We start from the raw sequence: 17,067 nt of genomic DNA on the forward strand, positions 1-17,067 counted from the left end.
CCCAGCGGGTTAACTAAACTTGTACATCTATCTAGATCTAGTGAAAACGGTTAAATGTTGCAGTGTGATTGTGGCGATAGCCATTAAAAAGAATTTTTTATTGCCCTTAAAGATTTTTTGAATGCCCAAGATACACCAGAATAATATGATTTAAACAGCGTTCTCACTGCGAATACCGCAATTGATTTATCACCCTTTAAAAAAGTATGTGCAGATGTTAAATTTTAGAACGTCAGCTAAGGAGCCACGATAGTGTAATGGATAAGGCAGTTTCTTCTCACCCGAACACGCAGGGTTCGAATCTGGTTAGGACTTTTTTTTTTCTTTTTTTTTTTTTTTTAAACGCGAAGCTTTATAACAACAAATACAGAACACATTTTAACAATTAGATTTTTTTTAAAGTGTATTACAAGTGAGTCTTGAAGGCCTTGCCTCTCTTGTTTAAATCAAGAAGTGGCAGCTAAAACCTGACCACACAGCATCGCTCGCATTTGATGCCTACCACCTGCTGGGATGGGTGGTCCAATAGACACGCCTATATGTGCTTATGCTAGCCTTGCCATCACCCCACACCACCACATGCCCATTGATTTCGACAGTTTTTGAGATGCTGAATCTGAATCTGCTCAAATCTTACCAGACGGCATAACCCATGTATGATACCATCTGCTGGTATAGGTGGTCCGAGAGACATGCATATGTGTGCTCATGCTAGACTTGCCATACCCCACCCCCTCTCTTTGATTTTGACATTTTTTAAATGGCTGATTCCCAGCTTGCCTGCGACCATCATCCGAGTCACTCATCTTTCACAACACAATACAAGTGACCAGTCAGACCCGACCCCAAACCGTCATTCACAAGGGCCGACAGTTTGTTCCACAGTTTTGAACATTTGACCAACTGGCACAAAATGTCACCCAGACGAAGGGATGGCAGTTGTGGATCAAAAACACACAGCCAAACTTGAGTTGTCAAGACACATGCAGTTACTGTACCTGTATGTGGGATTGCTGAGGGTGAACTAGTGGTTTAAGGGCCTGAGCCTAAAGTACAAAAAACTTCCCTACAGTGCTGTGCCTGAGCCCAGAAATCACTAACTGTAAAAAACCCAACAACACACACACACACACACACACACACACACTGGAACATATGATTTATTTGCATAACATGGGGGAAAATCAGTCATTAACTGCTGCTTACAAATCAGTTTCAATTACAGGAAAAGGAAACAAAATGATCACAATCATAATGGACATTAAACAACAACAAAACCAGCCAACAAACAACACCCTCACATCAACAAATAAAGCCAAAACATTCTCAAAACAAATAAAAATTCTCACATGTATGTAGAATAGGTTACTGCCAAGGCTGACAAACACAAGAATATTTTTAAACATTATTCCAGACATCTTTTCATAGGCACTAGCCAACTGGTGGGCAGAAACGGGAAGACAACTGCACTTGGTAATTGGCTGGGACAGAATGGGAAGACAGCTAGCACTTTTAGAACAAACAGATCAGTTTATCTCCTGTACTCCAATGTTTAACATTTTTATGTGAATTCATCACAGACTTAATATTTTCTCTCTAACTTACTGAAGAAACTTTTGATACAGACACTCTTGGGAACTTAATTCCTCAGGGTGGCAAAGGCTGGGAATGTGCAGACAGATAAAATACATGTACACAGACCATGTACATAGGTATAAAAATATGTGAATGCAAAATGTGCATAAACAGTTAAAAGAATAATCCAAAGGATCCAACTTTAAAACAACACCACCAAAATCTTCTATTAATTATTTCACTATAGACAAACATGGCACCTTTTTTCCATTGCCAACTGCTTGACCATGTTTTCCTCGGAACAATTTCTGTCTGTGGCAATGATACAAATATTGATGTAATACTAAAGGTGATTACTTGTTTGATATTCCTTAACAGAATGAGTCTCATCTCCCCCGCCTTCATTTACCAACTGACCCTAATTGATAAAAAGCAATTAAGAGGTCACACATTAAAGAAAAACAAAGTCAAAACAAACAAAAAACAGAAATGAACAAAAGAAGAAACGTTTTAAATTTCTTGAATGACAATTTTATTACAGTTAACAAGAACTCACTATGGGGGGGAAAAGATCACTGAGAAAGCTGACACAAGAGAGAGTAGAGGAGTTGGAATGGGTGGAGAGACAGAGACAGAGACCGATACAGACAGACAGACAGAAAGCAGGACGGAGGGAAAGACTGTCGTTCACAGCTGCTTTTTCAACTGAGAGCAAATGACAAAAGAACAAATTTCTCTTTAAGATCAATTCACATGGCACTCATAAAATCCACAAATTCCCCAACGCAACCCCTCTTTCTTCCAATGAACTTTGAAAATTACAGTCTTACAATAAAAGCAAGAAACTCATCTCTGTGCCCTTGATACACAGGGCCACCACCTTCTAATAAAATGGACAGAAATGTCAATCGTGCTGCATTGCGTATCAACAATGCAGTGCCACACAGCCAGCAGCTGCAGTGGCTTTCTTCTTCCCCCATCCTTTCAATCAGGAGGCAGCACACTAGTATGTCACAATCTGGCTGTGTCCTTGAGAAGGCTGCATTCTGGCACAAAGACAGGGTTCACACCTCAATCCATCACCTTCACTGAAGATCAGGCAAGTCTGTTACAGAAGAACACATTGACAGCACAATTATGCATATGCAACATTGTACTAATATATAATTATATTATGTGCATGTGCCTGTGTGTGCTATGTGGTCAGCAGCAAAAAACATTGAGTAAAATCACATAAAAAAAACATAAAATGTTTATAAAATTATCCCCATTTATGGTCTTGCTTTTCTGCATGCACACATCTATATCAGTGTGTTTTCTTTAATACATTTTAAATCTTTCTTGTTCTAAACAAGGTTGCCAAGTTAATCAAACCCTAACACACACAAAAAATTGCCTACCAAACAAAATAACATTATTTTTCACATACTTCTGTCATGCAATGTATGTATTTTTCAGTATACGTGATCAAACCAAACACAAAGTAATATGTTTATGTCCTGATAAAGAATAAAGATTCGGGTATACAATGTATTGTTTAGTGTAATACTGCAACAGTGCAAGTGAAATAAGAATTAGCATCATAAACTTTCAGGATGATCCTTATCAAATATCATAATTGTTTGCAAGTAAAGAACCTCAGTTCACCATCTCCTGAGTGACCCCAGACATAAATATGATAGCATTTTCGAGCCAAATACCAATTCAATAAATGGGGAACTCACCTTCATCGTCACTATCATGCTCCTGTGGAAAGAAAGTTAATAAATTAAAAATTCATAGAAAAAATTAAGCTATGACTTGCTTTACAATTAGAACTGTAAATATTACTATGGTAAATTTCAATTAAAACAAATTCTTAAAAAGGTAGAATAGGAATCCATCAGAACAATTTGATACAATCTCTAACAATTGTTTCTGCTCAAGGTATATGTATGAATGCGTGTGTATGGGCGTGTGTGTTTGCTCATGTACAAATGTGTGTGTTTGTATGTGTGTGTGCATGTGTGTGCCTGTGTGCATTCATGTACGTGTGTTGTACTAACAGATCTTTTTCTAATTACATTTCTATTCTGCGCCATCATTAACAATAATCCAAGAAACTGGAACAAATTAGAAAAGCTGATGCTAGAATATAAAGAACACAGTTATCATACTCCACACTGTACATTTTCCAACTCAAAACTCATCACAAGATCATTCATCAGCATGTGTGCTGTAAGACACTTCTACTTACATCTTCATCTGGCAACCCTTTAAAATCTCCACCTTTCAATCCACTCATTGATTTCATGGCCTGAAAACGTAATCATCCGATGTTATTAGGGATATACGACTCAGGTGTAACAACAGTGCTGGGGCAGGTTATAGTGGGAACAGTAACACAGTCATGTTTTTTTATACTTTAGTAAAACAGGAGATATATGACAGGACACAGTTCAGAGCCAGGGTTGAGGGGAAGAAGACTAGAAAGAAACAGACATTCTGAGAGACATATGTGGGAAGCTGAAGATGCATAACATTGTGTGCGACAGATGGATCAACATATTTACCTTGTTCATCTACATTTACAAACAGATCTGATAAGCTGATAACTAATGGTTACCAACAATTTGTATGTATTTAATGGTCAATGATTAAATACCTAAAATATGGTACTATATTTCAGCTGCATTAACTTGTACACACTCAACCTGTCACAGCACTTTATATCACTTGTGCGTGCACCAAATATGGGGCTGAGAAATGTGTGTGTGGGGGGGAAGAGAGTTGCCAGTCTGCATGTATGTGCTTACTTAAGTGCATGCATACTTGTGCATGTGTGCGTGCTTGACATGAGGCAATTCCAAAAGGAAGGGATCTAAACTGAGCCACTTCTCAATACTTGGGTTGGATAATGGTAACTGAGAAATCTAAAGAGTTTATCCTATCTCAGATTCCAAATGTGTCCTGAAAGGAAATCTCTGTCAACATCCTGAAAAGCTAGGACCTTTGGAATTACCTGAATGGCATCTTTATCCCCATCCAAATATAGAAGAAATGGGAGAACAGAAGAGAATTAGTGGGGTTTTAGCTGATGACCTTGATGATGAGTGACAGGTTCAAGCCTAGTCCAAGACATTATGACTGAACACACACACACACGCACATACACACACACACACACATACACACACGCATGCAATACAGAGCATAAAATGAGAGAGGACCATTTTGGTCTAAGTGGAGTGATGATTCAGTCTGATCCCTTGGGATGAAGGAAAAGTGGATTCAGGCAAGGGACATTTGTTTTCGGGCTGGAATGATAATACTTTACCTTTGCTATATTTTTTGTCCAAGGATTAGATCCAGAGATAGATCTGTTACACTTCAAGGACTACTGTTTTGCATGAGACTGGAAACTGAATCTATGTGATCCATCTCCCAACCAGAACGTGTGCCAAAGCTTATTTTATATCCTTGGTATACAGGACAGTTTATTTCACATCCCCGTGGCAACAGAAAGTTTATCTCACACATAGGGCAAGTGGCAAACCCTCTTGAACATTCTCGGTATACGGAAGAGGTTACTTGACATCTACTTGGTAAGGGAGAAGCTATTTCATATTCAGATTATGTCTCAAATTTTACTTCACATCTTCAGTGTGCGGGACAGCTTATATTTCATCCCCAAGGAAAGGGATAGGATATTTCACATCCCCTTCATAAAGAAGAGGGTATCTCACAAACAGAACATGGACGAAAGCTGATTTCACATCCTCCCTTTACTAGAAAGGCTATTTCACATACTCTGTATAAGAAAAAGCTTATTTAACACCATCACATTTTCCCGTATCACATGCAGGAAAATCCTATTCACATTAACCCTTTCGCTGCCAGGAAAATAAGATTTAAGTGAAATCTATTTGCCAGGGTTTTTTTCCACAAAAAATGGGTATAAATTTTCAAAAAATCTGTGCTCTTTGTTATTGGAGAAAGACACATAAAAGTATATATTTTCTGAAAGGTAAATGAATAAAGAAAACAAAACACATGATGTTTTCCCATTTTATATATTTTCAGGGACATGCTGTTGTTTTGAAATCAGTGTTTTGTTTTTTGTCACATTTTTTTACAAACATTAGTCAGGTAATTTGCACTAAAATAACATTTTTCTGGACAAATGGATATATGCACACACAAAATCATACAAGAACTATCACAATAAAAAATTTTTAAAAAGAGAGATACACAATGCATTGTGACTTCTCCAAGTGATAATATGGATGTGAGGCCACGCCCCCTCAGTCTCCACCCCCCTTCTCTTCACCCCTCTCACACGGTCTTTCTCCAGTTCTCATCAGACCGTGTTGGCCGAGTGCCAAGAAAATCGCTCATACTGTGTCCTGCTAATAATTCGGTCACTTTCTGTCGTCTGCTACAGCTGTACAGCCGGCATCACTCACTGATAGTCGTGTCCTGGACACTCTTGATTGCTCCCTTTATTTTCTATCAAATCGTCCTATAAATGTTCATCACTGTCTTCTTCTTCGAATTTATGCTTCAATTCTTTCTGAGCATCAGCTAAAGAAAGCAATCTTGGTTGATTTAGTTTGCCACAATCGCATGTCTTGAGCACGGCGTCAGTCCGACATTTTGTTGAGCAAGCGAGGAGAGGAGTCAGGCAAACCTGCGGCAGTAACCCAACCAAAATGTTCAAATAAAGGACTGCCTCATGAGGTAGATGGTGTTTCTAGCTATGAATAGAATCTAGAAAGATTCCCCAAGCTAAAACTACCGGTATTTTTGTCAGCTAGCTGAATGCAAACCAAGGAAAAGTCAGAATATTTTGATGACGAGTTATCTCGTCATTGTGGCAGTGAAGCGTACATGCTTGCGCTGACGAGTTGTCTCGTCATACAGGCAGTCTAGGCGTTAATACAGGTTAAAGCATTAAACTGCAAAACCATAGGTGTAGAAGTTTTGTGTTCAGGATATGCATAAACTTACTTCCTTTAAATCAAAACTGTCAGTCATCTCTTGTTCAGAATCATCTTCATCTTGCCACTTGTTGAAGTCTGTTCTGATGAAGTGAACCTGGAAAAGTAAAAATAAATAGTAACTGTACTATAGCATACTAAAGTAAAGTGATCACTGCTGATATGACATAGCCACCAGTATCTGCAACAACACTGATTAATTTCTTGATGTTACTGTTTACAAAATGCCTGATTCACATTTAAAATCAGAAATTAAATACTAGAACTAACTGAAAGAAACATATCAGTGAAATCAGTCAGCTTCATTTCTACACAGAGCCTGTTCTTTGAAACAATGATCAAGCAGAATTTATAGAAAGAGGAACTGGGATGGAAGAGATAGGACAGGTGACTTCCAAACCTATCTCAGTCAGTTTGTAACTGATACAATGACCTCTCAGGTAGGCAACCCAAATTTTACATTGAGGAATCTGTTGTGACATAAAGTAATGCAATACTATTCAAACTTTCCATCAGACAGAATCATATGTCATGTGAAATATTTCATTAAGGCCCTGTTTTGCATACTCTTTTTTTTTCTTCTTTTTTTTTTTAACAACAGCTCACACGAATATGAACATGCATGTATCATAGTACTATTTTAGCTTCACTACCTTTTTCTTTCTTCCTTAAAAAAAAATCCCCTTGCAAAGAAAGTTCTTTTTTTCAAAATATGTACATTACATTATAAGCAAAAGAGCAAAGTTATGTTACCAGCTCTATACATACATATTGATGGACAGATGAATGGACAGACAAGATAGCATGCATACACGCATACATACACACAGTGTGGCAAAGTCTTACAAGAGCAGTGACTAAGTTGAAAAAAAAACCAGTGTCAGACATTGCCAAGAGAGATAATCATTCCCTGTTGTCAGACAGCTGTGTCTCATTCACTGTGCTCACTACCTTTTTCTTTTCGCTTGTCAGACGAGGCCAGTAAGGTGCGCTGCAGTCTTTCTTTTTTAAGGTGAAAAAGGTGTGTCGTTCATTGGTCATTCTGGTGGACTTCTAAGAGAAACAATCAAATAGAAAAATCCCAGAGATAAACAAGTATTATATACCATATGGCAAACAATTCTGTAAGACACAAACAAAGAGAAAAAGACATCAGTGACAAACAGGTATTGCATATCATACATCCATCAACTCTGCAAGGCACAAACAAAAAGAAAAAGACATCAGTGACTAGCAGGTACTGCAGATGTCAATTAACTCCGCAAAACACAAACAAACAAAGACGTCAGTGACTAACATTAACAGGTACTGTAGATGTCAATCAACACAGCAAGACACAAACAAAGACATCAGTGGCTAACAGGTACTGTAGATGTCAATCAACTCTTCAAGACACAAAGAGAAAAAGACATCAGTGACTAACAGGTACTGTAGATGTCAATCAACTCTGCAAGACACAAACAAAGACATCAGAGACTAACAGGTACTGAAGATGTCAATCAACTCAGCAAGACACAAAGAGAAAAAGACATCAGTGACTAACAGGTACTATAGATGTCAATCAACTAAGCAAGACACAAACAAAGATATCAGTGACTAACAGGTACTGTAGATGTCAATCGACTCTTCAAGCACACGAAGAGAAAGACATCAGTGACTACTATACTAGATACAGTAGATGTCAATCAAGGCAGTAAACAGAGGGAGCTCAGTGGAGTAGGGATTAAAAAAAAAGAAAGAAGATCTTAAATAAAAACAAAAAAAGTCACGGTGAACTTATTACAGCAACTAATGACTGAGAGCTTGTGGATCCAAACACCCCTGGAATCCAGAAATATATTCATATTCATTTTTAAATAGTTCTTCTCCAGCTTTGAAATGTTTCTTTTCTTTTTCTTTTTTTTTTTCAATTAGTTCTCCTTCCTTAATGAAAACAAATATGCCATAGTCTGTTTTTATTATTCCCTCTTTTTCTCTCTATCTCTTGTTACATTCTGTTTTTATTATTATCTCTCTCTCTCTCTCTCTCTATATATATATATATATATATGTAAAAACAGAGAGAGAGAGGGGGGGAGTGTGTGAGTGTGTGAGTGTGTCTGCATGTGTGTGTGTGTGTGTGTCTTCCCAACATCCAAGCTCAATAACTGTGGCCTCAAATGGTGAGAATGCAAATATATTAAACTTCGAAACTGTTGCTCAGATTTCCTTGTTTTCCAAATCATTGCTCTTATCTCTTTATCCAAGAATCCACTACTTGAACTGGTGCTGTCAAGGGAACTTGGAAGTGTCAGTGCATTTCTCAGGGCAAGACAACTGCACGTACATACTTCCCAAGGGTATTTGGAAGTGTGAGTGCATTTCCCAGGGAAGACAATTGCAATGTACATACCTGCTTGATTACTTCAGCATGTGGGGTACATTTATTTTTTTCAAAAGAACGAAGCCTATTCTGAGGCTATTGTATTAGGAACTTATCATGGCTGAAAGAAGTACCACAGAAACATACTTTATATCCCACTAAAATAGAAGGTTGTGATGCAGAACACAAATCCTTGCTTGTGCCACACAATAAGAAAGCTTCTAGCTGAGGCCATCAATTTGTTTGCTCTGTTTTGTTACTGATCATTGTAACTATGCTTGCCTCTGCTGTACATTGTCAGATGCCTTAGCCTGCCATATGGGGGGCAGGCGAAGATAACGACAAAAAAAGTTACCGTGAGCAGAAATGTTATCAAAATAGCAAAATTTTATGAAAACCGTTCCACAAACGTGATTTCTACGTGATGTGGCTACTCAATATTATAATGGTAAGATTTCGGTTGAGATACTTTTCATGTTTCAAACATGTTTTTACATATTGTTACCAAAAATATCACCAATGCTATAAACACAAATATTCATGCATGCATTCTGTTTTTCTCCATTTCAGAATGGGGGCCAGGGGAAGATAATGACAAAAAAAGTTACCGTGAGCATAAATGTTATCAAAATAGCGAAATTTTATGAAAACTGTTCCAAAAACGTGAATTCTAAATGTGGCTACTCAATATTATAATGATAAGATTTCGGTTGAGATAATTTTCATGTTTCAAACATGTTTTTACATATTGTTACCAAAAATATCACCAATGCTAGAAACACAAACAAACATTCATGCATGCATTCTGTTTCTCCATTTCAAACTACACAAAAGCATTTGTAAGCTCTCACCTCTGGGTCAATTTCTGCAAACAGTTCAATGGTGACCTCATGTTCCAGGTTTTCAGTGCCACCTTTGCCCCTGAAAATGTTCATGAACATGAAATAAACCCATACATGCTGCAGGACATCAATTCATTTTCTTGTATCAACACTAAATCCTATCTGCACATATGATTTTTAACCTTTAATAAAATGACAACTGCAGTTGTAAACAAAATGGCAGTATCAGCGCGCACACACACACAGACACACACACACAGAGTTTCAGTTTGAAGGTGTTAAAGTGTGAGGACTGCTCCATATACACTACACTACATCTGCTGTAAAAAGGAATAAGAGCAAAAGCCTGATCTTTGCATAAACCCAAAGCACTGATATGGCCTTGAGATGCTACACAAGATAAAACATTAACATAAAAATGAAGTAAAAAATACTCAAATGAATATGATGAAATAAAATAAAAAATAAGAAATAAACAGATTGAAAGAAAAGTGTGCACACTGGCACCAGTGTGCACATGTATACACAAACGCACACTGACATGAACACCTTATGTGAGGTTCACACACACACACACAGCATCACTTGGAGAGACCACGACTGCACATGCACACACACATACAAACACACATGTATATGCCTGCATGTATATACACACACACGCACGTACACATACACCTATAACGTCAACTCCCATGAAATGAACACATGCATGCATTGTATATACACACAAACGCACGTACACATTCACCTATAATGTCGACTCCCATCAAATGAACACATGCATGCATTTGTGTAATATCGAGATCTGATCAAGTGACATACTAGTGCACATTTACGTGCTTGACAGTTTTTATTTCGTCATTTGAGCAGCCATACTTTGTTTTAGAGGTATGATATTTCCATAACCCAGTATACACATACTGACATAAATAACTATCTTTCAAGTTCATTTGATCTTTTTTTCCTGTGTATACACGAGTATGGAATCAAACAGGTTTGCACATTATGCTGGCATAGTACTTAAGAAATTTTAGAGACATTTTGTAACTGTGGAGATTTGGATTTCCACAAAGTACTTTCCTAGAACAATGTTATTAAACCAATGCAAATAACGAGTGATACTCTGGATCTGCTGTCTGTCAGTTGCTTTGCTTTGCTTTTGTTTTTACGTTGTCCTTTATGTTGACTGAAACATAATTTAACATTGCAGAATAAAGTTTGGTAATGATTATGTTATATTTTCCGTGTTCATCATAACATAGCAAACAGTAGCATATTGTCTCTCTCTATATACACATTCATAAGCAAACAGTAGCACATAATCTCTCTCTCTCTCCCCCTCCCCACACCCCCTCTTGCTTGAACTCCTCCCCCCTACCCCCCACACACAAAGAGATAAGGTTTGATACACTAATGGGGGAAGTGGGGGCAGAAATAAGTGGTTGTTTTTCCTGACCCATTAATTTTCAAATTGACCTGTTGATTTTGTGGTAAACCAGTCAAATGACCCATAGTGCCCTGAACCAAAAACCTAAACTCTGCACACACACACACACACACACACACACACACACACACACACACACAGCTAACTGCATCAGAATAATCAATTTCTTTTCAGAGAGTCAAAAGTTACATTTTTTTGTGCTTCTAAATGGACATTTCAAATAAGAATGTGAGTAGATAAATAGTATACTATCTATTAACCATCTACATTCATAAAAAAAAATATGTTATATGGCCAGTATGATTAAAATTTATACAGATTTGTAAAACTAAAAGTATTTTTAAGCTCACAATAATAAACTCTTCCTGTCTTAGTGTTTATAGAAACTAGAACCAGAAAATAGTCTTCTTTTTACAATCAAGTCTATCGGTATAAACTGTTCCCATGAAAAGCAAAAGAAGACAAAACAAGACTGCACACTGCATGTGTCCTTCATTTTAAGATAAATCAGTCAATGTTAAAAATTCAAATGTATTCCACTCCTCAATCTTTGTCAATAAATATATGATAACACAAACAATGGCAAGTAACAGTGACATAAATCAGTCAAATTAAGAGGCAGGGAAGTTGGGAGCTGTCAAAATCAAATTAAAGTTTTTTTGCTTCAACCTGTGATTAAGCTTTTCTTACAAATGTAATGATAGGTATGGTTGAAATTAGATAATTTCTTATTGCCAGAGCAAAATGGAAGTTCAACATCACTGCATTTATATATTTAAAAAAAAATCATTCAGGGATGATGACTTTACCATAAAACCAAGAAACTACTGAACACTGTGGACTAACAAGGAAACAATAAAGTAGGAAAAAAGGTAAAACCGTACTTGAAATAGAATGTCTTTTCCTTCAACTCACAAACGGGGCTGGGACAGTTTTCTAAGACAACTGTGATCCACACTCTGTCTTTCGCTTGGGCCCATTCCAGGACTGGAGGAAGAGAAGCTCTGCAAAACAATTGGAAGACCACTTCAAAACTAGGTCCACAGTTAAGTGGCTGCTGGTTGTAGAATTCTCTCTCATACATTTTGGATTAGTTTGAGAGACAGGGCATTGACTGCTTTTGGGAAGAAGCTATAATTTCTTGAAAGATCAGCCCCCGTGGCGAAGTAGTTTGCATTGCGGACTGATGGCTTTCCTTCCTTCCTTCCTTCTGTTGAGTGATCACAGTCAATACCTGACTATTCTATCACTGTATAAAAGGGGGTCTGCAGAAGATACATTTAGGTCTACATAGGTTTCTTTCAAAAAAAGAAAAAAAAGAAAAAGAAAAAAGAAAAAAAAAGTGTTATTCTGGTATTTATATCCTGGAGACCATCAACACAAAGGTGTCAACTGAGCTAGCCTCCACAGCTCTCTGGGGCAAGGCGTTCCAATCCCGGATGGTACGTGGGAAGAAACCAGCCTGCCTATATCTAGTTTTGCAGAAGATTTGCTCCAGCTGCTCAGTGTGGGTGCATCGTTGTTGTGGTGGTGGTGGTACCAGTTTTTCTTTCAGCAAATCCATGCTTACATAATTATGTCTGATTTTATACAGCATGGTCAGTCTGGCTGTTTGGTGGCATTGTTGCAGGGAGGGCCATCCAAGGTCTTGTAGCATTGCTGATACGCTTGAGGTGTTTTGGTAGCATCTCAGCACAAATCTAGCTGCTCGTCTCTGGACTGCCTCGAGTAGGTCAGTCTTGTTGTTGGTAGGAATCCCAGACTGATGATGAATATTCCAGGATGGGGCGGACAAATGCCTTGTACGCTAGTTCCCTGATGGTCTGGGAACTAATTTTCAGGTTCCTCCTCAGAAAGCCTAAGGTCTTGTTTGCTTTGGAGCAGATGTTCTCAATGTGCTTTCTCCAGCTCAGATCTGTCTTTATCATGACTCCTAAATATTGAGTGGAGTCTACCCTCTGTAGTATTTATCCGTGGGGCGTATATTGATGTTCTTTTGGGTTCCTGCTTTTTGTCACGATCGAGGTGTTGCATTTGCCAGGATGGAAAACCATGTCCCAGCTCTTCTCCCACTCGGCGAGTTTGTTGAGGTTTTGTTGTAGATGGGCTTGGTCTTGGGGTGCTGCTATTACTTTGTAAATTGCAGTGTCACCTGCAAACAGCCTTGCTTTCAATGATAAGTTCTCAGGCAGGTCGTCAAGATACACTAGGAAGAGGCATGGTCCCAGTCCTGATCCTTGGGGTACTCCAGAACGCACGTCCGTGTAACTGGAACTGGCTCCATTCACTACCACTGCTTGCCTCCGGTTTCTGAGGAAATCTGAGATCCACTCTTTGGTCTGTCAGCGGACTCCGTAGTGATGGAGTTAACCCAGGAGTAGGCTGTGGTTGACCTTGTCAAACGCCTTAGCAAAGTCCATGATATGGACGTTTGTCTGTTTTCCCTGCTCTGTGCATTCCAGGACCTCGTCAATAAATTCCAGGAGCTGGGTCTCACAAGATTTTCTCTTCTGGAAGCCATGCTGTTCTTCTCGTAGTATTCCATGTTGGTCTAGATGTTGCATTATTGCACTGGTGATAATGTGCTCCATGACCTTAAAGGGTATGCTAGTTAGGGATACTGGGTGGTAGTTTGCCAGATCATATTGCTCTCCTTTCTTGAAAATTGGAGTGACATTTGCATCCTTCCAGTCAGATGGAACTGTCCCGGTGGAAAGGGATGACTGGAATATTGTTAGGATTGGGGCAATTTCTGTTGCCAACTCTTTAAGTTTATGTGGGCTGATGGCTGTCTGGTCCACTTGCTTTGTCTGGCTTTAATCCCTGCAACAACTTCTTTACTCCCTCCATTGATATTTTGATGTTCTCTAATTCAGGGAAGTCTGCTGGTTTCATGTTGCATTTCTGGGTGAATTCTTCTGTCGAGTACTCATTTCCTTTGCTGAAGACTGACTGGAAATGCCTGTTCAGAATCTCAGCCTGTGCTGAGGGGTCTGAGGTCAGGCTTCCGTCAGCCTTCAGTGGGGCCACTCCTGTGTTTGATGACTTCTGGTGTTTAATAAATGACCAGAAACGTTTGTACTTTGGCTCTGGCGCTTGGTCCAGTCCTAAGTCACTGTCTGTAGTGAAGATTTTGTTCAGGTAATCCCAATATGCTCTGCGCAGCTGCCTCTGGACTTGTCTTCTGAGCTCCTTCACCTCTTCTTTGAGCTCCTCTGTTCCCTGTTTGCGCATCTTCTGAAAGACTCTGTCTCTCCTTTTGATTAGTCTTCGCAGATCTGGTGTGATCCAGGGCTTGCTCTCCCTTTTTCTGGCTGTCTTGTGGGGAATGAATTTCTGGGTTGCATCCTGAAGCGTCGTCTTAAATTTTGTCCACAGCTGTTCTGTAGAAGTTGTGGCTTTGTCCTTTTCTACCTCAGTTGCGAGGCTGGTCACCTCCTCTTTCAACCTTTCCCCTGTTTGCTTTCTTGTAGTTGTATAGGGGGATGTGTTTGGGGATTTGTTTCTTTTGTTGTCCATGGATCTGGACTTCAAAGTAGACTCCGTCCGACAGCCCTGGTAGCGTTTCGATACGCAGTTTGAGTTCAGGACAGTCGGTGATGATAATGTCAAGTGTGTTTGCATCTCAAGTTGGTACTTCCACCAGTTTGTTCCATCCCACAGTCACCGAGGAGATTTAGCAACTTTCTATGCAGGCTTGGGTATGGGCATCCGGGCTTAAGTTCCGTATTCTTCCAGTCCAATCCTGGGAAAGTGAGGTCCCCTCCTACAAGAATGTGTGCGCTGTGGATGGCAGCAGCTTGCTGAGTGATGTGCCATAGTGCTCCAGGCTGACTTCATCTGATTTATCGGGCCTATAATGGGCGCAAATATACAGGGATCTTCTTCCCTAAAGTTTTAGCCTATCCCAAATCAGCTCACACTCTGCAGATAGCTCTGGAACGATGTAACTGTCCAGGTGTGATCGTACAGCAATGAGGACTACACCTCCACTTCTATTCCTGTCCTTCCGATAAACTGTGTACATATCAGGCAGCATGTCTGCATCACTGATATCTGAGTCCAGCTACATTTCAGTTCCTATTAGAATGTCAGGCTTTACACTGTCAATCAAACTGATCACCTGTTTTTTTTCCCAGGCAAGGACTGAAAGTTAATATTACCGTTAAGCACTCTCAGTGGTCTCCTGGTGCATTTGTTCTGTTAACTTGCCCTAGTTGGTGTGGAAGCATGTTGTGGCCTTACCAAAATCAGTCCTGATGGTGATAGACATGGTTGCTCCTTGTCTGGAGAGTTCAGGAGGTTTGAGTTTCAAGGTACTGTTGAATCTGGCCAGTCTATTCCATGCAAGTCAAAAATAGTTTGGCTGTTTGGATTGCCACAGATTGCACAGTGCCATGGTATGTCCTCCTTGCTGTCTCCTAGGTGGTGATACAGCTGTGTGTCAATGCTTTGACAGTGAGCGTGGAACCACTGTCCACAGGTCACACATGCTACTCCCCGATCTCCCCACTTGACAGTCGCATCACCACAAAACCATGAGTGTTGCAGATTGAATGGGTCAGGTTGTTCATCTTCATCAACAATGCTAGTCTGCTGACTTGTAGTTGTAGCAACCCTAAATGGCTGGGAGGATGTGTGTTCAGTTTCCAGCGGAGGTGAGTTATTTCAGCCTGTGGTCTGCTCATACACCATTTAAAAAAATAAATCTATGCATGAATGTATATACATTTTTTTGTCACTGTTGCTGATGGGAGATTCTGTTTGGTTGCAACTGATCCAGTTTAAAAGATTACCCCCCATACCATACCATCTTGACTGAAAGTTTATGTGAAATTTAGAATAATTCACCAAAGGTTTACAGTATATAAACGTTTGCAAATCCCTGAACCATTCATTACTGCAAGGCCACATGGGATATATTTTTTCAATGAAACTTCCGTATCAGTGACATTCACTTTGTAGCTACTTTCAGTTTCACTTTAGCAGTGTTTCACTTAAGTCACGAGAGAATGTTTTTAAAATATAAAAAAAAAAAACTCCCCCAAAAAAACAACCCTGCCTAAACATCGCATTTTGAAATGCATCCTATCTCAACGTAATCACCGAACCAATGTGTCATGAGTAATCAAATGAACTGCAGCACATTTCAAAAATATAATGAAGTCCAGGACTTCAATCTCTTGGCATCCAAATGATCACAGAAAGCAGTATTTTTAATACAAAAATGGTTATGGCAGCCTACTGGTAAGTGAATGCGAATGCCAAAGGAAGAGTACATAATATCTCAAGTGGAATAAATGCACTAAACAGTAAGTAAACAATACCCAAGATCTCCTGAACCACTTTTTGTAGGGGCCGCCATCTTGTGTCACGCTGCTTCTATCAAAACACAAAAGCGAAACTGACCAGAAACGACAACCTGTAGATTTTTTACTAGATTTTTGTTTTAAAACAAACTTCTACTGGTTTTACAACCAGCTGGATTGCAAATAACTGGATTTTATAGTTTCTTTGATGTGTTGTATCGTTCGTTACGCCTCTCTTTAAAGCTTAATCGTGATCGAAACGAACTAAACAGCGCCCTTCGGAATGACTCTTTCAACAGCTGAAGGTGTGCAACCGTAATGCCTCCTCCCCCATAAAAACTAGCCCAGAAAAAAAGAGAGAAGAAAATGCACATGTGAGAGGTCGCCTATGTTGATACTGAGAAAAATATGTGCACAGCTCTCATTTACTGATAATGATATTAATTCCGACTTTTTTTTCTCTGAAGGAAAGCTCCCCCTCACCCCCACCCCCCAAAAAACAAAAAAACAAAACAAAACAAAAAACAAAAAAGAAAAAAGCTAACAAAAA

At 39.1% G+C, this 17,067-nt stretch overlaps 1 protein-coding gene across 1 annotated transcript; it reads right to left on the minus strand.

The window, feature by feature from the left end:
- Window positions 1-1,144: 1,144 nt before the first annotated feature.
- On the minus strand, window positions 1,145-16,791 carry LOC143293841 (prostaglandin E synthase 3-like). Its single transcript, XM_076605125.1, has 8 exons — window positions 16,536-16,791; window positions 12,093-12,212; window positions 9,768-9,837; window positions 7,506-7,607; window positions 6,565-6,651; window positions 3,812-3,871; window positions 3,300-3,321; window positions 1,145-2,680 (listed from the first exon to the last, which is right to left on the minus strand). Exons 1-8 carry the CDS (start codon window positions 16,571-16,573, stop codon window positions 2,661-2,663), a joined length of 519 nt encoding a protein of 172 aa, XP_076461240.1. The 5' UTR covers window positions 16,574-16,791; the 3' UTR covers window positions 1,145-2,660.
- Between the last annotated feature and the right edge of the window lie 276 nt (window positions 16,792-17,067).

The sequence above is a fragment of the Babylonia areolata genome, chromosome 19, assembly GCF_041734735.1.
Source record: "Babylonia areolata isolate BAREFJ2019XMU chromosome 19, ASM4173473v1, whole genome shotgun sequence".
Lineage (NCBI taxonomy): Eukaryota > Metazoa > Mollusca > Gastropoda > Neogastropoda > Buccinidae > Babylonia > Babylonia areolata.